Source organism: Archocentrus centrarchus, chromosome 12 (genome assembly GCF_007364275.1).
Source record: "Archocentrus centrarchus isolate MPI-CPG fArcCen1 chromosome 12, fArcCen1, whole genome shotgun sequence".
In the NCBI taxonomy this organism is placed as follows: Eukaryota; Metazoa; Chordata; class Actinopteri; order Cichliformes; family Cichlidae; genus Archocentrus; species Archocentrus centrarchus.
Window position 1 is genome coordinate 15,504,123 of NC_044357.1, and position 25,826 is coordinate 15,529,948.

Sequence of the window (25,826 nt, forward strand, 5' to 3'; positions counted from 1 at the left end):
GTCAAAGGCTGGAGCAGTCAAGGGGCTCTTCATTTGACAGACTCAAACCATCAGTCAGTCGCTCGATGACAGTTGCTTGCTCACCAGTTCAGACGCTGAGCAAAGACTGAGGGGCAGAGTAACTGATACAGCTTCATGACCACTGATGCAATTACTTCCTCCAAGGGCAAAGGGGGTAGAGGCAGCATTAGCCTATTATATTCTCCCAAGATACCCCTCTATTACAATTGAACCTATGGCTACAACATGTTTATTTGGTATATATACAAATCCTTTGGTGCACAAAATATTTTGTTTCAACTGAGAAAAGCACAATGGAACATATATAAATGACACATTGAATAAATATAAGTGAAAAGAAAAACAGCAAAAACTGTTTATGCTCATTTTAATTTTTGCTGACTCTAGGTTGTGCGTCTGTGTGTATTAATACATGCGTGTGTGTGTGTGCGTGAGTGTATGTATCCTCTCCCTTATAACCTTTGAAGAGCAGACGTCATAGATCACTGGTTTTCTCTGCAGATGAGGAAGTCGGGGGGGGGTAAGAGGATGAAGGCAGCGATGTGGTGGTGGAGGTGATAGGTAATTCTGCCTAATACTCTGGATGAAAAAAAAAGCGGATGGCTTTCTTTACCGGATGACTGCTTCGGAGGTTATGAGTCAGGGGATAGGTCTCTTATCAATCCTCTCAAATAACAGATAAGGTTTCTCAACTGATGGCTTTTAGATAGAATTGGATTGTTCTAACCATAGATCAGCTCAATTCCTGGTCTGCAATGTGGTAACATGTAGGAATGGGCACAGTTTACCAGTGAAATCTGTTTTCACTCTCTATACTCATCTATAGCTCAGTTGATGAATCACTTGAGGAGACGTGAGAAAGCTTGGCATTTGGAATAGATGTCAACATCGAAGTGTGCTCTCTTAATTTCCAAACACCAATAGTATCCACCAAGACGCCATACTGACCGATTTGGAGGACTCCAATGAACCAGAGGACAGGGTGTCCCGGCTGCTACGGCTCTTGGAGCTGAGGTGAGGAGAAGATGACGGCGAATCATCGATGTACGGCAGGATGTCATGGTGCCTTCGCTGCTCCTCTGCTCGATCTGCATCATAACCATATGTCGGAGGGGTCCCAGTGAAATGGCCATCTGTGATGGGAGAAATTCAAACTTTAAGCTAGTATTCAAAACTATGGATGTAAATGCTGCTGAACCAATAGTTATTTGCAAAAAAGATATGGTTAAAAAGCTCTTCCCTTTAAATCCAATTAAAGCCATTTTTAAAGCGAATATCTAGGCATGTTCTTTGACCTTCTAATTACCAAATTCATACTTATTATGAATAAGTGTTCTGCTCTGTACTCAGTGTTAGGACAAAGGTTGGTAGATATGCCTAGCAGGATCATGTATTACATTTGCTGATTAGCTTCATGTTCACAGAAGGTTGCCAAGTCTTGCAGAGTTAATTTCCAACACTAATTAATGCAGTTCTGAAAAGTGGGGCAGACAAAATGAATTCCCCACTGCATCTTTGTTCATACATTTGCACAAAAACATAAAGCTCGGAGACAAAAAAAAACACTTGAAAAGGCCAACTACAAACTGGGTCAAGGTGCAAATAATTTGAACACTGAGTGCAGCATCTCGAGGGAAATTTTAATAACCACCCCTTGACCTGCTTCTACAGTGGGTGCTATCACTTTGCGGGAAAATTACGCCTCTGCCAGGTAGCACAAAATGCTTTTGCCTGTGACCATGAGTGCTGCCCTTTAAAAAAAACGGGAGACTCAGAATTAGCAAGAAACAAAGATCAAAATGCTGGATGCAAAACAAACCACATATTGACAAAATGACCTAATTTACAATGTCTCTAAGTAAGTCCAAGTTGTGGATTCCAATGAACAACTTCTTCCAGAACGAGGAAGTATGGTCAGTGGTTTTTGGAATATGGTGAGTAACAGCTGAAGGGAAGACATCATGCATCTCCTGAATGTCACAGAGGAGCTTCGGCTCATCTACTCCCACTCCTACTGTGCATTCAACAGAGCTGTACTTCTCACAGAGCTAGCTGGGCCTCTTCTGTGCTGACTCAGACTAATAACATGCTGCTCCACTATCCAGAGTTACAAACACACATGCACACACTACTCTTCAGTTCACATCAGTTATATAGTTTTAAAACACATTCAGCTAACATCTGATTGATTAAGCACTTGTTATTGTCTCACCTACACTCTCCTTTCAAAGCATTTTGTGAATCTTTGGCTTATGTCAGCACACATGGCAGTGAACAATGGCAGTGTGTCCACAGCCCACATGACCTTCATCCCACCCACCGTTTGGTCCAAGTACTCACTGCTGCTTGTGGGTTAGCACTGCCCACTGGGCCTGCTTTGTCAAATGGCATTCTGCCAGGCAAAGACCAACATAAAGGTTTTGTGTTTGTGTCTGGTGAAAACAGTTTCTTCCCCCAAATGCCAAATCTTTCAGAAAACCAGACCTAGTAGTGCAAAAGGCATTTTTCATTCATATGCAGTCTTAGCATGCACTGTGGCTGTTATTTTTGCAGCACTTACACATATGTTGTTTAAAATGCTGTATTTCTTAACTTCCGCCAACTCCTGCTAAAAAATTGCTCCACTGGTTACGATTAAGGTTTTTATCCTGTCTGACAGCTTTGCAGAGTAAAAACCTTCATATAGCTCATGCTAACAAAAAGGCACATCATGTTTTTTGAACTGATTCATTGTTTCTCTAAAAATATAGGGTGTGGATATGAAAACACAAAGTGGGAAATGAGTGAGTACCATCCTACCATGCTCCTCTATGTTTTTCCTAACCCCACCTCTGTCGCTTCACGTTAGGAGGCCTAACATCACAAGCTGACGTTTATACAAAATCATTCTTCTTGGTGATGCTTACACAACGCCCGAAGAACTGCAACACTTTTCTGTTTTTGATACCTTGCTTTGGGGTAATGCTTTTACTGGAAGCATGCACAGTGTGTCTATTCATGTGTGCATTGTGTTGAATGCCTTTAGCACCCACACACAGCCCTGAGGGCAACTGAGCATCCAAATAAAACTTTCAGGCTTGTAACCACTTCCTGGTTAAAAAAAAAGGAGCACAGACACAGATTTAAGACCACAATCACGAACAATAGTTTGTTAAATGTAGATAAAATAAAGATACATGAAGTGTCAAATGAATCACTGCAATTCTGATTCTGACTAGACAGAGGGTCAGCATATATTTTTAATGACTTAAAAAAAAACAGCAATTGGGCTTTTGCACAAGTTTAAATTCATTTTGGATTTTCTCTAATCCACAAGGACACATATAAGCCCAAATGTATACATACACCCCCACTAATATTTGGTTAAATGCCCCTTAGCAAGTTGCACCTCAACCAGATGTTTTTGGTAGCCATCAACAAGCTTCTGGCATAATTCTGGACAGTTTAAACTTGGGCACAATTGGGTGTTCCAGCAGGACAAAGATCCCAAACACACATCAAAACTGGTTTCAGAATGAATAAAACAGGCTACCTTTAAGCTACTGGAATGGTCTTTCCAAAGCCCCGCCCTCAACCCTGTTGAATTCTGTGGACTATTCTTAAAATCTGTGTCTATGTTAAGAAACCCACCAATTTAAATCAACTCTACCAATTATGCCAAAAAAGAGTGGTCAAATATCCAGCAAGAATTATTCCAGAAGCTTGTTGGTGGGTTCCACAAACAAAAACATCTGGTTGAGGTGCAACTTGCTAAAAGACATTTAACCAAGTATTAGCGGGGATGTATTTATACATTTGAGCCTGTGTGGATTACAGAAAATCCAAAATGAATTCAAACTTGTGCATCCAATTCTTGTTTTTTAAAGTCATTAAAGACAAATATGATGCAATTTTTTTTTAAGTGTAAGATTAATAAGATATTAAAAAAAAACACACAAATACAAAAAAACTATTAATACATGTGATTTGTTAGATAATTACTAGGCTACTGTCTGGCTTGCCTGGTCAAATATTCTTATATCTTTTAACAATCCCTACCATATTCTACATTTAATGGGAATCCACACATGTGGTGGGGGGTGTGTGTGCATGAGCTGCAGTTTCCAATGGGGGAGGGACTGCGTTTTAAAGTCTGTTAATGGGACACTATAGCCTGTGGTCGTCAAACACTAGGTCTCTGCCCACTTCTGACCTCATCTTAGCCAAGACGTTGCTTCTAACATTGCCTTGAGTCACTTTGTGTTTTGGCTGCCTCTCACACTGTGTTTTGTGTGTGTGTGTCTTGTCTTGTCTTTTTGTGAACTGATACCTCGTGTTTGTTTGTTTGCAGCCCCCACAGCTGGTCTCTTCATCCTAATGCTGCTCACAGATTAGCACCCTCTTCTTCCTGCCCTGAGCTCCTGCACTTTCCTCCCTTCTGTCTTGTAATCATCCCCAACGGGACAGAAATAAACTAAAAATATAACAGAGAGAACCTATGCTTAAACAGCACAAATACACATACACGCACACACAACTGCCTTCTATATATGTTTTGCCAAAAACTAGTCAGTCCATTGATTTCTACCTGAAGCTTTAGGCAAAACAACACAACCAAGCTCTGCTTTGAACCACAGAAACACACACACACACACACACACATGCTCACATACAGACATATTCCTGTAAAATGTTTACATGGAAACTCTGTTTGGGAGGGGAAAAAGTCTTTTTCCTGTTGCAGGTGGAAAACTACAATTGTACTGGGAATAGCTGGTGCTAGGCTGCCATGGGAACACAGCGGCCTTTCCAAAACAACATCACAGGCAGGGCAGGGGTATGAGGGTGTCATGTGATATATCTGTTGATGTGACATGCTGTATAATAGAATATTGTCTATGGGAGCTGTTCGCAGCTATTAAATTGTTACAGCTCCTGTGTGCTGTATATGATGGGTTTTTTGTTTGTTTATTTTTTTGGATCATGCATCTGGTTTTAATTCTGTGAAAATCTCAATTAACCTAAGGAAGAAATGGCTGGTTATCATTTCTTAATAATTTAAAGATTTAATAAACCTTTGATTCAAAAATGTACCAGCAGCATAACTTAATAGTCATTTAGACTACATGCTCTGATCACAAAAAAAAAAAAAAAATCCCTTTCACTGGTATTTTTAGGGTGGAAAACAAAAACTCCGAATAGCCTTGAACAACTCTGGGCAATTGGAACAAGCAGCATTTTGGAAAAAGGAGGGGAAAAAAAACAAGGAAAACAAACAGAAGCAAGATATAGAATAGCAGTCGGCTTCTTTCCCCAACCTCATAAGTCCAGTATACCTGCTCTGCAATGGAAATATTCTCTCAGTTGTGCTTACGACTTATTTTAAACTATATGTTATCTAGAAGTCTTCAAAGATGGCAGACAGACCCATACTAGGTGTTTCTTCCTGTTTCCAGTCTTTAAGCTAGGATAATAGCTTCATGTTCCATGTACAAGTTTGGATCTGTCTTCTTGTTTTTATTTTAGCTACAGTGTGACGAAGTACATTTCTTCTACAGCTCAAGCTAAAGTGGTTTTTAGAAAAGAATTTTGCTTTTTGAGTCATCACAGAGCACTGAAATTCTTATACTTTATCTGGAATAGCATTGACATTCACAAAGCATACTTAGCACAGCACATTTGTCAGCTGTATTTCATTGGCAGGTTTGCTATACAATATGTGTGTAGAATGGGCCATTTATTATAAAGAGAAATAATTCTAGGTAGTCACTTGAGATTTATATCCACTTTGATGTCTACTGAACTTCCTTTTATTCCTCCATGATAATATGAAAAACAGCTATCCTAATTTCATAAAACTTAGTGAGGAGCTGGAACACAGGCAAAGGTAGACCTCAGTAAATTTGGGTATAGATCCAGATCAGGTTCTTTAAAATTGCAAAAGAGTACATTTGGCAGAGGATGTGATCCCTCTGTGTCCTTATAGTTATGGACATAGTAAAAAAATAATCATTTAAAAAAAAAAAGGCCCTCTTTAATTTCTAAGGTTTTATGTATTGGGGAATAATAAAAATATCTAATCTGGTCATTAGCAGATCTTAGAATTAGCTAAATACAAGCTTAGATGAACTACAATACATGACACCATGACACATTACACTGTGTCATAACTTGTTTAACCAAAACTAGGCCAAAATGGTGTGGAAAAACACCCTGTCAGTGCACCCTTACTTCTTCCAGAGGAATTAAGAGGTAAAGTAGCACCAAGATGCTGCTAATCAAACACTCTTGATGATATAAAAGCCTCTATAGCAGCAGACGTTTTTGCAGCTTGCTGGTCTCATGCATTCAAGTGTTCACAAAGCCAAGGAGGAAAGATATAAGCAATGACAGCAACAAAGCAATTGTTGCTGGCCATCAATATAGGAAGAGATCTAATGCCCTTTCCGAACAAGAGAGAAGGATTATTCACAAGTAGAAAATATACAAGACAGTTGGCAATCTTTCGAGGAGTGGATGTACCAGCATATTCACCCTGAGATCAGACTGTGCAAAGAGAAACTGCAAAAAAACAAAGAGCTGCACCTCAGATTTGGCCTAATGTAATATGTTAAATGTTAAAGTTCATGACAGTGCAATTAGAAAAAGACTGAAAGTATGGGTGGTTTGGAAGGTTTGCAAGGAAAAAGTGTCTTCTGTCTAAAGACAACAACAAAAACATGACAGCACAGCTTAGATTTGCAAAGTTGCATCTGAACAAATCACAAGACTTCTGAAACAACGTCCCTTGGTCAGACAATGTCCCTTGTTTTGCAGCCACAGGGCCTGAGCACCTTGCAGTCAAATGTGAGGCCATCTGTCTGACAGCTAAAGCTTGTTCAAAAGGTATTGCTGCTAAATAGTGAATTGTGGGGTGTACTTAGTTACATAGATATGTATAAACTTATAATTGACAGAGGGTGTACTTTCTTTTTACTGTGAGTGTATTTACTGTACGCATTTGGTTTTTTTTTTCTTTCCTGCACTATCATTAACTGAGTCTCAAACTATTCCTTTCTTGGTCTCGGCTATAATTTAAATGTATACAACATCTAGTCAGACTGTTAGAGCATAAACACAAGCTGGCCGTCTATTTGTCCCAGTCAATCTCACACATACAAGGATTTAAAGGGCTTGCCTGAGTAATAAAGAGAGCTGTGGCCGGCAGACAAAGGAAACAATTGTTGCCTACAGCCCTGGAAGGAGGGGTGAGAGTAAAGAGAAAAAGAAAAAAAAATGAAACCACTGTTAAGACAAAAAAAAAAAAGCTTGAAAATTACACAAAAAGAAAGAAAATTTAAAAAGAAAGATCAAGACAGAGGACAGAGACAATACGGCATTCTGAGAGCCATGAAATTAAAGAGACAAAGGGAGTGACTCTCAAAGGAGGCATAAGATATCCTCGATAGTGAGCTGCCTTTCCATCCCCCATCTGGCTTCTCACTCAGCATGGCAGTTATAAATCTGCACAGGCTCCTGTCGCCTTTATTGGACCTGGGGGCGAGGCCTGTCATCCTATCACTGCCATTATACCTCCATGTCAAGCTCAACACATATACACACTTACCTTTACGCCCCACCCAGCCCCATAGGATGCTAATGTTACACTACAACACTGAGAGCCTTCTTTCTTTACCCAGCTATTTGATGAAAGCGGAGAATGCAATCAGAGGTCGAAGAGTGTGTTTCACTCTCCCACCCAAACCTCCCCAATCCGAATGTGAGTCGTATACAGAGTGCTAGCAGGGCACAGCGGATTTGGGAGGGCTAAGCTTACTGAATGGGCCAAGTCTGGATACTGGAGATAAATAAGATGCATCGCTGTCTCTTGGATAATGCTGCAATTCTCATTACAGTCAAATATGTATACTGTATACATGCAGTATTGAAGAGAGGAGTATTAAAGGGAGGAAAAGAAATGTGGAGGGCAAGCCTTCCCCTGAGTTCTTCCTTCCCCTTAATATCCAATTTAGAGACAATTTAGCACAGAAGTGAGGGGGGGGGCTGGTAGACGAGTGAAAGTGGCAAGCTGTGGAAATTAAAGTGAAGCCTCAGCTACAGCATCGCCAGAGGGGACAGACATGCCGTCAAATGAACTTGAACGCAGCGTTTCTCCCGTAATCCTCCCACAACTGCACAGCCAGTTGACAGGAGTTCATTTGAGAAATGTCAGTATCTTGTCATTAGAGGAGAGACGTAGTGTCATAAATTGCACACAGCTGGATTCTATGTATCTATAGCTGCAGTCCAGCCACCAAAATTGGGATGTTTGGCTCCTTTTAGATACTCAGGAAACACTACAATGGAGCAGCACGACTCTCACGAGATATAGACAAATTTAAAAGAACTGCTGTAAACAATATGACTGCCTTGGATCCCATGTAAAAACCAAAGTATATACAATATTTGGCGGCACAAATTCATCCCTGTGGAGACAATGTGTCCCTGGAAACTTGTTTTATGGTATGAATTTATTTTTGTATTTCAAGTGCTCCTTTGAGAGAGCCAGTGGGAATCACACACTCCCAGTATAAAGACCTGACTTTCCTTTTTTTTTTTCTTCAATTTCTTTCAAATACTATTTCACCAAACCAGCCATCTGATGGATATCTACTGGTGAATTTCTTGTTTCCCACTTCCTGACACTATTAACATATTCTGGCTGAGAAATCATAACAAACCAATTTGCTTCCTGGAGGTCATCTTTTTGCTTCACCATTGATAATCTCTGTGGAAACAACACAGCAGCAGCAGCAGCAGCAGCAGCAGCCGGCTCCAGTTATAAAGCCGGGGCCAGTCAGAGACACAGCTCCTTTACAAAACTAACAGCACTGCCTGCAGTGATGTAATCATGCCTTTGTTTCAGAATAGAGGGATAAAAGACAAAATTGCGATGCAAAAAATGTTTACAGAGGAATGGCGGGGCCCGGCATCACACAACTGGATGAAGGGATAATAGAGATGAGTAGAGGAACAAGGATATCTGTATATACAGCATGTCTGCATGAAGTGGTACCTTGTGTACTGAGTGGCTTCGCAATGCTACGGTTTGTGCTGCGTGGTTTGTGTATTTTCCTAAACTAAGCATGGAAACAGATACAAATGTTTTTCCAAATCTCTGCCACAAAGATGAAATGCCAGATTCGACAGCCAGATTGCTATCATTCATCAGTTATTCCTCTGCCTCCGTGGAGGTATGGTTTCCCTTCTGTTTGCCTGTTTATTTGTCCGTGGGATTACACACGATGAGCAAGCGGAAATTTATGAAACTTGGCCAGGAGATGAAGAGTGATTAAAGGAAGAACCTGTGGATCCTGTCACTTTTTGCAAAAAGGATCTGCAGAAATGCCTCATCATACACAGCTTATGCAAAACAACAACTAACCATTCTATAAATGATCTTTACCTGAAAGCTGACCAGTCCCGAAGACAGCAGAGCAGCTCCAAACATTTCATGCTTCACAGTCAGTAGTCTTTTCTTTTGAAAAGCTCTACTGTTACTGCGCCAAAGAAACTCTGTCTCTGATTTGTCTCTCCAGAAGACATTACTCTTGAAGTCCTGGAATATTTGTTTCTTGGGCAAACTGTGGTGCTGCTGGAGTAGACAGCTCAGGACTAACTGGGAGACCATTTGCAGACAATGATTTACACAAAAAAAACCCCGAAACAGACTTTAAATTCTTAGAACGATGACACCACGCACTTCAGCAATAATGGAAGACCCAGATCCAAACAGTCAGGATTAAATAAGACATGTTCCTTTTGAAGGGGACTCTAATCATCCACACCTCCACAGTTTTAAGGTACAATACATGCAAGGCTGTACTTGGTTTACTTCAATTCAGGAAAATGACTACAAAATTCAAATTTTCTGTATTTTTTTTCAAGTACACACCTATGATATTATAACATATAGATAATATTAGATGACATTACGATTATGATATGACTGAACATGACTTTTCGAATGCTCACTTTGAGACAGTTTTCTTCTCCTTATATCCTTAATATGGTCATCTCATGCACACAGCTCTGGCTGTGAGCACAGCAGCCCCACCCACCTGCTGTTCAAACCTTCTGTTTGCAGCATCTGCTGAGTTTGACGCCAGAAAGTAGTGTGCACATTTATCTGCTGATGGGAATAGGTTTCACGATTTTGTGACATCATAGCTGGTATATTATGGTGCAGCACAAAACAGGTACAGGCGTGATGTATAAAACTGGAATCTGCAACAAAACTATGACAGAACTTTGTAAAAAAATTTTTTTTTTTATTTCTTAGATTGTTTCTGAAAGTAACAAGAAATGCTCTATTTAATATTCTCCATTAATCTACTTCCAGCCTCTTCAGGTTCGCAGGGTGGAGCTGGACACAGAGAAACAGACACCCATTCACACTCACATTCACACCTGGGGCCAATTTAGAATCATCAATTAACCTCTCAGGTGTGTTTTTGGACTGTCGAGGATGCCAGAACATGACTACTGTACCCGGAGAGAGCCTACGCAGAAGGGCCCCAGCTGGCCGGTGGATTTGAACCCAGGATGGTGACCGTGCTGCCGTCCCTCCTGCACATTCTGAAGATGTCAAATTTGGACAGAATGCCAACACAGACACTACATTTAGTATAGTTTTAAAGTAGCTGATACTGATGAAATTTTTTTATTCTACCTTTATTAAGCCAGTGGTTTTATTTTCTATAATTTATTGGTTTGGTATTCTTAATCTAGTCTTAAAAAACAGAAGTAAACTGGATGATCGCCATAAAGATTTTTCTAGAACCAAAATGTGACATTTTTACTTTGTCCAATAGTTCAAAAGTTCTGGGGTTTCAATAACATAATCCATACATTAGAACCTGGAGTTAAATATCTGGCAATTCTTTCGAACCCATCTATATATTGACTAATTTCAGGATCTTATATGAGGGTTTTCAGTCATTTTGAAATGAAATCTTTGTTTCACAAGCTTCATGCTTAGCATTTAGAAGAATTTCCTGTCAGGGGATGCTGCATCACTGCCACAAGTCAGACAAACAGGGAAACAAATGATACAACAGAAAATTATGTGATAAAAAGACAGACAAATGAAAAAGGACAGACAAGTTGACAGGCAGGCGGGTTGAAGATATATAGTCTACACAAAGAAGTGACCTAAACATAAAAATAAACATAATTACAACAAGAGACCAACACAAATATAACGGCACAACCAATCATGAAGCCAGCCACAAAGTCTGTCACATCTCGTTTGTTTTGTCATCTTCCCCTCTGTGCTGTGGGTTTTACAGTCTCCTCTGTACCCACCAGCTTTCTAATTCTCTTTCTCCTTCCTGCCTGCACTGCCTTTCATCACACACCACTTTAGAGTAGAGCGCGTTCCTGTCTCAGTGGATGTGCGCTCAGAACACACCACTCTTACCCTTAATTCTGCCAGACAAACCTTTGATTCCATAAGCGCTTGTCGTGTCTTTCCTGTCAACTGCTAAAGTCATTAGGAAAGAGACTCATTACTCCGACCCCTGAAGCGCTATGGGGGAAATAAGTGTTCAAATTGCTGCAAAATCACACAGAGACTCTGATGAATAATACAGCATGCTAAATTACTTGCTCCACTCTGGAATATGGACGGCACTCATTAGAAAGTGGTTTCTACTGGCAAAGATGGTATAGCTTTAGGTTGGTAAGGTGGCAAGGGAAGACTGAGGTAATTATAACATCAGGCTGATTTACATGTATTGCAATGTGTAATCACAATAAGCCCACATTCTTAATCTTCAGTCCAGTTTTCACACTACACACCATCTTTCCTCAGAATTTCTTGATTTGTGAGTCTGTCTGCTTTACTCTCATTGCCTTTCCAAGTTGGCCTTTGCAGGAGCCAGTCTGCGATCTCGCCACAGTGGTAAATCTTGAGGGCAGACCTTAGCTCTCTGACAATCTCTTTAATGCATCATGAGCACCGTGGTGATTGCGTGTGTTTCCATGTGGGCGGAGAGCAGCCTCATTAATTTGTCTACAGTGAAGCTGGCACTCTCCACAGCTATCTGAAAATCACTCTGTGGCCCACCATAAGTAATATGCGGGGTTTAAATGCTCTACAGTGTCTTATGGCTGTTAAACTTGGGGTTCTTGCATCATTAAACCAAGATATGAACACTTCATTGAAAAATTTACAGTTTTCATCATGAAAATTTTTGATACAAGATCTCAATAAAAACTTATTTCACATAAAGTAGTTGCAGAGGAAGCTAAAAATGTGTAATGCAAAGGCTAAAAATGAGCCAGAAACTGCCTTTTATGAGGAAAACATATCTCAGCCTGTTGACCATGAGTAAACATACTAACAGCTCAGTGAAGCTACACTGAGTTAAATGCTAATTTCAGTACATTATACACAGCCACGTAACATTCACAAGGATAACAAGCTGTTAGTAATGTATTAGTTAATGTGTAGTAATGGCTTTTTATGTAAGCCATTGCAGCTCAGTGTCAGAGTGTGCTAAGGTTTGCTAAGGGTAACAGAGACATCATTAATTTTGTTGATTAACTTAGCCACAGAGCCATGCAGCCAGTTCCAAGGACAATACATCTATATGTATGTTGTCATCACAGGAGTTTCTATGTGTCTGTTGCTGGAAGCTAGATGCAAAGGTTAGAGGTTACGACACTGGGTTTTTTCGTATCTGTGTCTTTATATGTGTGTGTCTCGAGGACAAAAGCTGAAAACCAATTACCAAACAATATTACTTCTTCAATCAATAAACCCACCAGCTAGAAAACACACAGCGGACCTTTTCAGCTCCTGGAAACACAAACATTCCCTTAAAATACACTCATTTGATAAAATAATGAAAACATGGACTGCAGTGCAACGGAAAGTCTTAAAATGCAAATATGTCACTATCAATTTGAAATCTTAAAATCATGGAGCACCACGATGTGTCAAGCAATTCAGGAATTATGACACACTCCGTGCTGAATAGATATCGTGTTCAGGTGTGATCTGTTTGCCGCTCCTCCGTAATTGACATTTTTTTTAAGTTGCAATCTATGCACAGCGTTTTCTAAAGCTCATCACTCTATTGACTTCACCCTCAAGCCTAAAGCTTCATGTGAGTCCAAGAAATCCCCACAGTTCATACTGCTTTGTTGAAGGAATCTGAGAAAAGTTTTGTTTTATTTTATCCATTGTGAATGAATTTAATATCCAAAAACATACCATGCTAACTTTCTATTTGCATTTTTGGAAGGAGACACTATGCTGCCACTTAACAAAAAATGAATAAACAATAATCTATCAATGGCAGGCCACAAATGAAGATAGATAATGCGTCAGATGTTAGGCAGCTGTTCAGCAGACATCTCATTATTTTTCAATGCTACAGCATAACAATGTAATGGCTGATCTTCAAAAGAGCAACAGACCAAAATTAAAATACTAAAAATGTTATGTTAGGATCCTAGAAGCAGTGTGCATTGGTTGTGAGCTTTATAATGTGATTATGGTATGCACTGTTTATGAGACATGAAGCTGAAAGATTCCAGCAGGTCCAGGTTTCCAGGTCTGGCAGCACAGCTGATACCAGAAAAGCTTCAGCCAGCTGGAGGGTAAGAGGCTTGTTGAGTTTCTACACGTAAAGCAATGTAAACACATAAATTAGTTATCCTGAAATGCATGCTATCAATTGATTTGAGACTGCTGACGGTGCCATTGAGAAATCAGCTTTGTTCCATAGGTTGAAATGTTTGCAATGGCTAACATTAAATACTTATTTTAACATAATGCAACTGCAACATTAGTAGGCCACTCAGCAACCATTCTAACATTTCATTCTGTATCTTGACAATTTAAGCACCTTGAGACGACTGCTTGTTGTGATTTGGCACTTTATAAATAAAATTGAATAGAAAGTAATTAAAATAAAATGTTAACATTTTAAATAAATGACCTGCCACCATATCATTGTTTTAAAATGACTTTTTAATAAAGGAATTTATGTTTAAGTACATAGCATGGTCATTTTGCTTTGGTGGTGAATTGGGTATTGAGACTGGTATTGGTACCAACTACTACATGTCTGGTATTGTAATATTGCAATCTTTTAGATATTCAACAATCAACTGTAGGTGGTATTGTTGCAAAGTGGAAGTGCTTAGGAACCAAAACAACTCAACAATGAAGTGGCAGACCAAGTTACACAGCGGGGTCAGGTGCTGAGGCACGTAGTGTGTAAAAGTCACCAGCGCTGTGCTAACACAGTAACTACAGAGTTCTACGCCTCCTCTGGCATTAACATCAGTACAAGAACTGCACGCCGGGAGCTTCGTGGCCGAGCAGCTACTGTAGGTGTCATGTGTATGTAGCCCAGTATTTTTGTCCATATTGCACATCAATGAATGCCACTTTAGCAAAGTAGGAAGGTGATTAAAATGTTCTTCCAGCCATTCTAGTTCAATCGGCACACATTTCACAGCGTAAGTCAACAGTGAATCAGTGGCTGTTGCATCACATCTCTCTGTCACATCATTTACATTACAATTCCCAGAGCCCTGTAACTGAGGTAGTGTTCTCCTCCTGCTGCTGTTGCTGCTGAGATTGTCTCCAAGAAACCAAATCAGCTGTTCACAACCTGCACCAGGCGAGCGTGCCAAACAACTGCACTTCTGCCACTCAGCAGTTAGCGTCATATAGCCAATACAACTTCCTTAGAGGCAGTCAAAACTGTTTTAATATGGCATATTTTGAAGAACAAAATCTCTAGGCTGATATATTTCCTCCATATTTCCTGCACCACCGTATCACACTGTAGCAGTAGGAAAATCTTTAATTAATAGTATATGTTTGATATATTCGGCCTAAAAACAAACCACAAAGGTTAGCACTCGGTTTACCTCAACCCCAGTCCCTGTCCCTCAGCTCCTGACTCAAACAATAGAGCCCGCAGAGGGGCTTATCATCTGCAAACAGCAGAATGAGCACAAAAGGCTCCAGTCTTCCTAATCTCTGGTCAAACACAAGCTGCAGCAACATCACTGCTTGGGGCAATAAACTGCTGCTTTATGCCAAAGCTGTTCAGGGGACACGCGTTAGGACTTTCTAAACAGACCACAGAGATTTGTCAAAGTCTGTCTCCAGGGGAACTGTTGCCTGGGTTACCACAGCTAACAGGAAGGGAATTTCATTTCTGATTATGTAATCTGTCAGGATGCACAAGAGGCTTTTATCCATGCTATTTACAAAATATAACTACTGTTAAATAATGATGTCATGTCCTGGGCCGTTGGCCCAGCGTTTTGTGTTAGTTTATTTCCTAGTGTTGTGATATGTCTGCGTCTCTGTCCTGAGTCTGTGCCTGTTCCCCGTGTTTAGTCAGTATGTTCCTTGGTTTGTCACTTCCTGTTTATTTTGACAGTCTGGTTTTCCTGTGCTTTGTGTTCAGCTTTGCTTCCCCTGTGTAATTAGTTTCATTTGCCTCACCTGTTGTTCCCTGCTGTTTCCTCTTGCCCTGATTACCCAGTGTGTATTTAAGCCCTCAGTTTCCATGTGTTCCTTGTCGCGTCGTTGACGTTGTGTGTCCGTGTGTTTCTGTGTTCCTGTGTTCCCGTGTTCCCTGCGCCTGCCCTTCGTCTCCCTGTGCCTCCCTTCCAAGGTTTTTGTATTTTTTGTGTTTCCCCGGTGGAATAAACGCCCTTTTAAGTTACCCCTGGAGTCCTGCGTTTTTGCCCTTCCTTGCCCGTTTCCTCCCCGGCCATGACAGAACGACGCGACCAAACTATGGACCCCGCAGATATAAGGACCCTCTCTGAGCAAGAAGAGAAGATCCTGGAGCTCAAGGATTTCTCCGAGAAAATTGTTCAGGCCCCCACCAGTCACCACCGGTTAATACAATTAGCTTTCTGTTGTGGACTTATTTCGTCCTCCACCTGGCTCCTCACCCATCCTGACACCGCTTCACTTGCCCATTCAATAATCATGCTCCGAAAGAACCTACAATATGAACTGCACAATATTGGCCGCCCAGTCCAGGGCAGGGACTCAAATTTTTTTCTTCAAGCCATCACTAATGCACCTCTCCTGCAGCCAGACGGCTTATCCTCGTCTCCTCCTCTCCATGGCCCCTCATCGCCACCGGCACTGCCTTGCTCTCCGGCCCTGCCATCTTCCATTCCACTCACCTCTCCCCAAGACCCGAGCGGTATAACGCCGCGGACATTGTCACCGCTTCACGCACCGGCCACCACCTCCGTGAGTACCACCGGGCTCGATATTATTGCGGCAAGTGATGAGACTTTTTCCCACTCCACCGTCGCGCAGCCCGACCTCTGTTGGCTGCCGCAAGATGTAGAAATCATTGATTCTCCTCTGCTAGTGGACATTCTGGATGCAGAGAATCGTGCCTCCCACTCCAACAGAAAGCGGAGGAAGCAGCGCACCCGGCATCGTCACGCTCCCCCCCGGTCGCGCTCGCCCCTGTCTGCTGTGATGCCAGCTCGTCTCCAGGAGCCCCAGGTTCCGCCAGCCTCTGTGAAGCTCTCTGCACCCGTTCCTGTTCCGCGGGTGGGGGCAGCCACGGACGGGCTGTCCTCTGCACCCGTTCCTGTTCCGCGGGTGGGGGCAGCCACGGACGGGCTGACCTCTGCACCCGTTCCTGTTCCGCGGGTGGGGGCAGCCACGGACGGGCTGTCCTCTGCACCCGTACCTGTTTCGCGGGGGGAGGCAGCCACGGACGGGCTGTCCTCTGCACCCGTATCTGTTTCGCGGGGGGAGGCAGCCACGGACGGGCTGTCCTCTGCGCCCGTACCTGTTTCGCGGGGGGAGGCAGCCACGGACGGGCTGTCCTCTGCGCCCGTACCTGTTTCGCGGGGGGAGGCAGCCACGGACGGGCTGTCCTCTGCGCCCGTACCTGTTTCGCGGGGGGAGGCAGCCACGGACGGGCTGACCTCTGCGCCCGTTCCTGTTCCGCGGGGGGAGGCAGCCACGGACGGGCTGACCTCTGCGCCCGCTCCTGTTCCGCGGGTGGGGGCAGCCAGGTCCAAGCCTTCACAGCAGTTTTCAGTGTCGTCCACAGTGCCTCTTCAGTCAGTCTCCACGCAGTCAGCTCTAGCTCCAGTCGCTCCCCCTCGCCCTCAGTCAGCTCTAGCTCCAGTAACTCTTCCTCGGTCCCCAGTGTCAGCTGTTTCAGTGCCCTCTCAGTCAGTTCCCTCAGCCCCTGTCTTAGTTCCTTCGGTTTTGGTCCCAGTTCCCTCAGCTCCTGCTCCTTCTGTAGCTCCAGTTGTGTCAGCTCCCTCTCAGGCCCCAGTGTTAGCTAGCTCTCGGTCTGTTTCCACGCAGCCAGATCTCCCTAGCTCTCGGTCTGTTTCCACGCAGCCAGATCTCCCTAGCTCTCGGTCAGTTTCCACGCAGCCTGATTTCCCTAGCTCTCGGTCAGTTTCCACGCAGCCTGATTTCCCTAGCTCTCGGTCAGTTTCCACGCAGCCTGATTTCCCTAGCTCTCGGTCAGTTTCCACGCAGCCTGATTTCCCTAGCTCTCGGTCAGTTTCCACGCAGCCTGATTTCCCTAGCTCTCGGTCAGTTTCCACGCAGCCTGATTTCCCTAGCTCTCGGTCAGTTTCCACGCAGCCTGATTTCCCTAGCTCTCAGCCAGCCGCTCTCCCTCGTCCTCAGTCTGCTGTAGCTCCAGCCACCTCCCAGTCTCAGTCTGCTTCCACGCAGTTCGCTAGTGTAGCACTAGCTCGCCCTCAGTCAGCTCTCCTGTCACCCTCATCCTCACCATCTGACTCACCCGATCTATCTGCAAAGCAGCCCCAGTCGTCGGAGGAGACGGCTGCGTGCCCTGCAATGCAGCCAGGGAGTTCCGCTCAGTCCGAGCCGATGGGGGTCTCCGCTCAGTCCGAGCCAGGGGGTCCCGCTCAGTCCGAGCCGATGGGGGTCTCCGCTCAGTCCGAGCGCTCCGCGCCAGAGGGTCCCGCTCAGTCCGAGCCGATGGGGGTCTCCGCTCAGTCCGAGCCGATGGGGGTCTCCGCTCAGTCCGAGCGCTCCGCGCCAGAGGGTCCCGCTCAGTCCAAGCCGATGGGGGTCTCCGCTCAGTCCGAGCCAGGGGGTCCCGCTCAGTCCGAGCCGATGGGGGTCTCCGCTCAGTCCGAGCGCTCCGCGCCAGAGGGTCCCGCTCAGTCCGAGCGCTCCGCGCCAGAGGGTCCCGCTCAGTCCGAGCCGATGGGGGTCTCCGCTCAGTCCGAGCGCTCCGCGCACGAGGGTCCCGCTCAGTCCGAGCCGATGGGGGTCTCCGCTCAGTCCGAGCGCTCCGAGCCAGGGGGTCCCGCTCAGTCCGAGCCGGTGGGGGTCTCTGCTCAGTCCGAGCGCTCCACGTCACCCGAGGGTTCCCCACCAGAGCCCGGGGTCGCCCTTCTCCGCCGCCGCATGCCCCGCGGTCTGCCTCCAGTGTCTGCTCCCCGTCGCCGCCGCCGCACGCCCCGCGGTCGGCCTCCAGTGACCCCTCCTCGTCGCCGCCGCCGCTGGGAGCGCGGTCGGCCTCCAGTGACTCCTCGTCGTCGCCGCCGCCGCTGGGAGCGCGGTCGGCCTCCAGTGACTCCTCCTCGTCGTCGCCGCCGCCGCTGGGAGCGCGGTCGGCCTCCAGTGACTCCCCCTCGTCGTCGCCGCCGCCGCTGGGAGCGCGGTCGGCCTCCAGTGACTCCCCCTCGTCGTCGCCGCCGCCGCTGGGAGCGCGGTCGGCCTCCAGTGACTCCCCCTCGTCCTCGTCGCCGCCGCCGCTGGGAGCGCGGTCGGCCTCCAGTGATTCCTTCTCGTCCTCGTCGCCGCCGCCGCTGGGAGCGCGGTCGGCCTCCAGTGATTCCTTCTCGTCCTCGTCGCCGCCGCCGCTGGGAGCGCGGTCGGCCTCCCTCGTTGGGATTTTGCTTTGTGGCCCCTTGGCCTCTGCGGCCTCCTGAACTGTGTGTTTTTTGTTTTTGGATTTCCCACTGACTCCCCTGAACTGTGGACTGTTTTTTCCCCTGCTGTTTTTTGTTTTTTTCATAGCTCCTGGACTGTTCCTTGTTTCGACCCCCTGTTTTGGACTGTCTCCGGCCTTGTGCCGTCGCCTTTTGTTCTGGTCCTGTGTTTTTGTTTTCTTCCTGTACGGGTTTGATTTGTTTTGTTCACGCCCTGTGATTTCTGTTTTGCTCCCTGTCTTTGTTTTTGTTTCGGGCCCTCCCTCCTGGTCCCCCGCCTCCCGCCCTTGTCTGGTTTTGTTTTCTGGTTTTGGCCGTCGGGAGCCGGCCTTTGAGGGGGGGGTACTGTCATGTCCTGGGCCGTTGGCCCAGCGTTTTGTGTTAGTTTATTTCCTAGTGTTGTGATATGTCTGCGTCTCTGTCCTGAGTCTGTGCCTGTTCCCCGTGTTTAGTCAGTATGTTCCTTGGTTTGTCACTTCCTGTTTATTTTGACAGTCTGGTTTTCCTGTGCTTTGTGTTCAGCTTTGCTTCCCCTGTGTAATTAGTTTCATTTGCCTCACCTGTTGTTCCCTGCTGTTTCCTCTTGCCCTGATTACCCAGTGTGTATTTAAGCCCTCAGTTTCCATGTGTTCCTTGTCGCGTCGTTGACGTTGTGTGTCCGTGTGTTTCTGTGTTCCTGTGTTCCCGTGTTCCCTGCGCCTGCCCTTCGTCTCCCTGTGCCTCCCTTCCAAGGTTTTTGTATTTTTTGTGTTTCCCCGGTGGAATAAACGCCCTTTTAAGTTACCCCTGGAGTCCTGCGTTTTTGCCCTTCCTTGCCCGTTTCCTCCCCGGCCATGACAAATGATTTTGTTTCCTTCTGTTCCTAATGTAACAGACAGTGGCTCGTGGACATTTGTTTCTTACTTACATCGCCCGTTCTGTCTAAGCAACTCTACGACAAGCATATTCCAGCCTATTTTCACAGGGAGGACTGCATTCCACCATATGGTTAGCTGTCATTTTACATCCATTAAAAGCATTTCTCACTTAACCTGGTTGCAACTGAATTTCTGTGGCCTGTATCAGTTCTGCTCTAATCTTCTACTCCACCCCCTTTTACTCCCCCCCCCCCCCCCCCCCCCCATTTACTTTGGCTCTGTGCCCGTCTGACTGTCTGCCAGGTTCAAGCATCCCAGCATTAATTACCTGAATCCAGCACTCACACATTCCCATGATCACTCACACACACACACACACACACACACACACACACACACACACACACACACACACACACACACACACACACACACTAACAAAGATGATAGTCATGCCCCCCCCACCCTCATAATACCCTTTCAAACACACACCCATTTGATACTAAAGCATAAACACACTTTCTAAAACCCACAGTAGACTCAGTCTAAGACTTTCTTTTTTCATGTGAACATACCAGTGCTCATTTTCACAAAATGAGGACAGTGAATAATAAGGGAGATAAAAGAAAGTCTCTATACTGAAAGTCATTTCAATTATCTCAGTTCCTCTGGCTGTCTACCGGCTGCTGTCTCTTGATGGTTAGGGGCTCAGTTCACCACTGTGTCCCAAGGGACTCAGTGATGAGTAACCAGTTCCCCTGCATACATCTTGGGGCTAGATCTCATCAATAACCTAAAGAGCCACTGATTCTCCCCTATCAGCCAAAGCAATGATTGTCTTCTAAAGCTTGATACCTGGCAACATTAAGCACTTCTCATCAGATCTATGAAGGATGAAATATTTTTAATAAATTACACCAGATACATTTGATGCTAAAACAGCAAGCCAATAATTCGAAATGTATTGCATTTTTTTTTATAGTATCTTTATGGCTGCAAACCTCCTGACTCTAACTCCCAAATCATCCCATGTATTTACCGCAAATGTTCAGCCTAGACGCTTTACCGCTGGCAACTGGACCAAGAGTGGCACTGGAAAATCTGGGTAGGCCTGTGTAAGCGTTTGTGTGCTCTATTTCTGCTTTCCTCTTGAGGTGAATTTAGGCACAATGCCTTCTATGCTTCTCCCACAGGGACATATATTTTTAATATACCAACAGCACTCATAACCTCATCCATAAACACAAGCAAATATAGGAAATATCTTCAAAATAGGGAAACCAGAGCAACACGAGGGCACACATTTGCACCCATGTTTGCATCTTGCAATATTTAATAGTTTAAAACATAAGGCCAGCCATGTGCACACAGTATGAATGCATGCATGCATGCAGTAAATAGAATTAACTATTGTCATTAATGATTAATCCACATATATTTTTTAAACAACTGTTTTGTCTATAGAATGTCAGAAAAAAAAGTCGAAAACGTCTAACATGATGTCTTTGAATGGAACATTTACTTTTGGCTGCTCCCTTATTCATTAGCTCTGCACATTTGGCAGATTTTTACACCTGATGCCCTTCCTGACGCAGCTCCAAAGGGATTTGTGTCTCCTCCCAGGATCAAACTGGGCTTGTTAGGCGAATACGTAAACTGCTACACTATGGAGCCACTGATGTCTTCAATTGTCTTCTATATCGTACAATATAATATAGCATAACAGAAACAGTAACACTTTAAAATCGAGGGACTGAAAACAGACGTTTTCCACATTTTTTGCATATGATGACTGATGGTTTAACTATTAATCGCTTATCAAAATGGTCACTAATGATTCTTCTGTTGATCAACTCATCAAATAATCAACTAAACTGAAGTTAAGTGCATGTAGCTCGATAGTTTTACACAACAGAATACAGTGTGCTATTGCACAGCAGGTGTTTTCATAACAATAGTGTAATAACAGAAAAATACTCACAGATTTCTTAAAGAGCTGAACCTGACTTAAAAACCACAGTTGCAGTTAAATACACATGGGCATAAATTTGATTTAGATGTGAAGAGTGTCTTCCTGATTAATATGCATTTAAAGGTCTGATATTGGAGAAGGAAGTTTTATTTGATTTATGCATTGTGTTGTGCTTACCATCAGGGGTTAGCAGTAGTTACACATCAAGTCCAACACAAACTGTCTCCACAGAAATGATCACAAGTATTAGGCTTGTCACAAACTGGGAACACAACTCAACCAAAAAATGTAAAAGGGAAAAACAAAGAAAAAAGAAACACGGGTGACAGATAGTGTGAGAAAAAACAGTGAGAAGAGATGAGAAGAGCCTCTCATAAGCATCATCTACTTTATGAGACAGTGAGGGAGCCAGTAAGAATTAGAGACTTTATTCTCTGGCGCCTCAAGGGAGGAATGATATATTCAATTTGGGTTAAAAGAATGTGTTAGGAAAGGAAAAACTCAGATGGGCCTGGAGTGCATGCAAGACACGGATCTGAGGCGTTAATGCCTTTTCTGTGTTTCTCTGCTAGATGGAAATTAGGAGCTTTTACTAAGCCAGATCAAGGCTACAAGCTGTCAGTGAAACATGACTACAAGGGCAGCTGACTGTCACTCAAAACTGTCTAAGTCTACGTCTTCACCTGACCCACTGATTCTTCACCAGCTTCATTCTCTTTGCTCCCTCAGTCACCTTTTCAGTCACATCCCTTTATTTCTCAGACTTCTTTCCCTCAAGTCTTAAACTTTCTACTAATAATTTCACTGCTCTCCTCCCCTTTCATCTCCCTCTTCCCTCACTGGGGTGACGGCTGATATTGAGGTGCCAGTTACACGGCCTGCTGGGGTAACATTAGCCTGCTTATGTAACAAGACACTACAAGCAGGGAAGAGCACGGCACTGCAGATTGTAGTGCCTCATATGTATGCATGAGTGTACGCCCACGGGTGTCATTTAACTTCAGGACATTATGAGAGAGCAGAGAAGCATATAAGCACTTTTGAAGCATCAGTTCCAAGCAACAAAGCTAATATTGGTTTTGTTTGACTGTTGACTCAAATAAATAGAGACCTTGTTAAAATAACCTGCATCAAAAATGTGACTAAACGTATTATGTAACATAACTGTAACTTTTATATAGTAAAACAGGCAAAGATCTGGAAAGGGAATAATGAAAGAGACAGTGGTTGGATATCATGGAACAGTGAAGCATAGACTGTATATAAAAGATGGACATAGCATGTCACCCACTGTTTTGTGAAGACCTGATTTGAAGCCTCAACATTAGCATTTCATATTTCATGTTGATTTTCTGGAGCCAGAAGTGACTGTATTTGGATGAGAGGCCGGATTGCTAACTTATCTTGCTGTATGCATGCATCGCACAGAAACAAATAAGTGCTAATTAGTGTGGAGTAACACAGAAATAAAATACTAGAATTTCACTGTGAGAGCTGGAGTACAGACTCATTGAACTGGCTGTTATCACAGCATAGCATGTTTTATTCAGTTAGTATTATTAATAATACTAATTGAATAAAACATGATCCCAAAGGAAAAACCACTACATTGTCACAAATTAGCAGAGGTGAAGAGCCCACAGGGTCCAAAACCATTTTTTTTTTTTAACCAGGCTGGAAACCCGGTTATTTCTTCTTTATAGTTGGGCATTTTCACATGGACATCTATGGGGATTCTCTCACTTTTGGAGCCATGTCATGTGACCACTCAAGGACCTTCAGCTTTATGCACTCTCACTTTTCAGCCCCAGGAGCTGCAGCTTGCGGAAAAGTACTTCTGACCACATACATCCTATTGAAGCTGCAGTTTTGTAAATGGTAACAACAGGACTTGACATGCCTGCCACTGGAACCCAGGACCCAGGGAGAGCAGCAGACTATGTTAAGTCAGTATAGCTGCCTGACTTAACATAACTGCTGTAACTGCTACTTCTTTGTGCTAAGGGTTAAAGAAGGCAGACCAGTAAGTCTGGGATTACACAATGAGACAGACTAAATCTGCAGAAGAACTGTGGCAAGCGCTTGGAACATCCTAACTGTCAATATATTTAAAACTGTATGCAAGTATACCTAGTAGGTACAGTTTTGAAGATAAAGGGTAGACACACCAAACAGATTTGATAAAGAATTTGTATGTTTACTGTGCTTTACTTTGAAAGAATTCTTACTTTACCTTTAGGGCCTAAAGCACTGGGAGATGATGACATAGTGAAAGCACAGCAGGTTCTTGTACTCATTCAGACAAAGGCAAATTTCCCCATGGAGTGTAGGTGTCCTCAAATTCTGTGGAAACGACCTCTTTTGGTGTGTGTGTGTGTGTGTGGGTGTGGGTGTGCGTGCGCATGCGTGTGTGCGTGCGTGCGTGCAAAGTGACTGGGAGGCCAAAGCAGGTGGGGGGTGGGGCTGCTGCGGGTTGAAATGGTGCACAGCAGCACTGCACTGTTTCTCAACCACCAGACAGATGTGCAAAGAGCTGCAGTTCCACATGTTTATTACATACCAAGGGCAAAGAAAGGGAGACACATACACCACATACACGCACACACACACACACACACACACACACACACACACACACACACACACACACACACACACACACGCACACGCACACGCACACACACACACGCCTAGGCAAACGTGACCTCATATAGAGCAGAATACACCACAAGGGCACATGAATGCCATCTATCAACACTGAGGCATATTTGCATGCAACTGTAGTCTGCACACATCAGTCCAGATGTACATGTTTTCAACCACAACTTTAAACTCCATATGGCCAAAACAGGAAGAAACAGGAAGAACAGGAAGAAAGAAAGGAGGCGACACAGAGAGAGGAGCTACAGCAGTCAAACAAAGGATTCTTTTTGTCATCATCCTTTAGAGGTGTGACGATGAATCAAGCCTGTCTCGCTATTCAGTGAACATGTGTGAAAGAAGTGCAGCTACGGATGTGTAACGCAGCAATGCAGTTTGACAAATGGAAAACGACTTCTTAATAGAAGCCCCAAATGTCCTGCTGCCCTTGAATTTGAACACTTCCTGTCTGAAAACCCTTGATTTAGCTTTAGCACCAATTTATCTTGAACAAAAAGTTGTGCGACAAATGCAAAACAGTTAAAAGACACAGTAAACGGTGCATTTAGTGCTGACGTGTGATGCAGAAACACACGAGTAATTTGCCAGTCATATACACCCAACAACACACACACACACACACACTTACAAACACAGAGAGGTTTAATTATGGGTGAGCGAGGCCGAGATCCCGTTCAAACCAGCTCTGAAGGTGGTCTGGCAGATCTGGTCACACTCCCAACACTAACAGCTCCACATGAAATTACAGCTTGCTATCCTGGGTCTCCTGTTCCCTTAGTACAGATTTCATTTGAACAACTTTCGTTTTTCAAACAAGATTTCATCATTATCATAATGATCAAAGCAATCACAAGGGGGTTTTTTTGGTGCAGGACCCTCTCTGTGACCGATTTCACCTGGTAATAGCCAAGAACCTTCAGTCACCAACCTAGCTTCGAGGCCTTCGTAACTGAGGGTTAAGCTCCCTCCCTTATGACTCTGTTTTCTGCTTCTAGTGTCAGTTTATAAATCATTAAATCAATCATTTTTTGAACATTTGTAGAGGACCTTTCATTCAGGTAACTGCGGTTCAAAGTGTTTGACAAGGTGACGACAACACTCTTTAAGAGCCAAACACATAAACTCACATTTAAACTGCAGGACACGTAGGCATGATAAACACACTCGGATACAGGCTGATGCACAAGGTTAACAAACAAGATCCACAAACACTCTGGGGAGCAGAGTGGGGGAGAGAAGAGGACACAACACCATTAGAGTATTTTTGGACTCTTTTCCCATGAGGTCAGAACTATAAAAACAAATCTCGTGTCTGACTCATCACAGTTCTAGTTTGGCCAAAGCTGAAT

General features: G+C 44.0%; 1 protein-coding gene across 1 annotated transcript in view; it reads right to left on the reverse strand.

Moving 5' to 3' along the window:
* bcr (BCR activator of RhoGEF and GTPase) overlaps nt 1–25,826 on the reverse strand; it is a 94,455-nt gene that overhangs the window by 38,510 nt on the left and 30,119 nt on the right. The window contains exon 2 of the mRNA XM_030742519.1: nt 970–1,154. Within this exon, the coding sequence (XP_030598379.1) occupies nt 970–1,154 (185 nt within the window). The remainder of the gene's footprint in view (nt 1–969; nt 1,155–25,826) is intronic.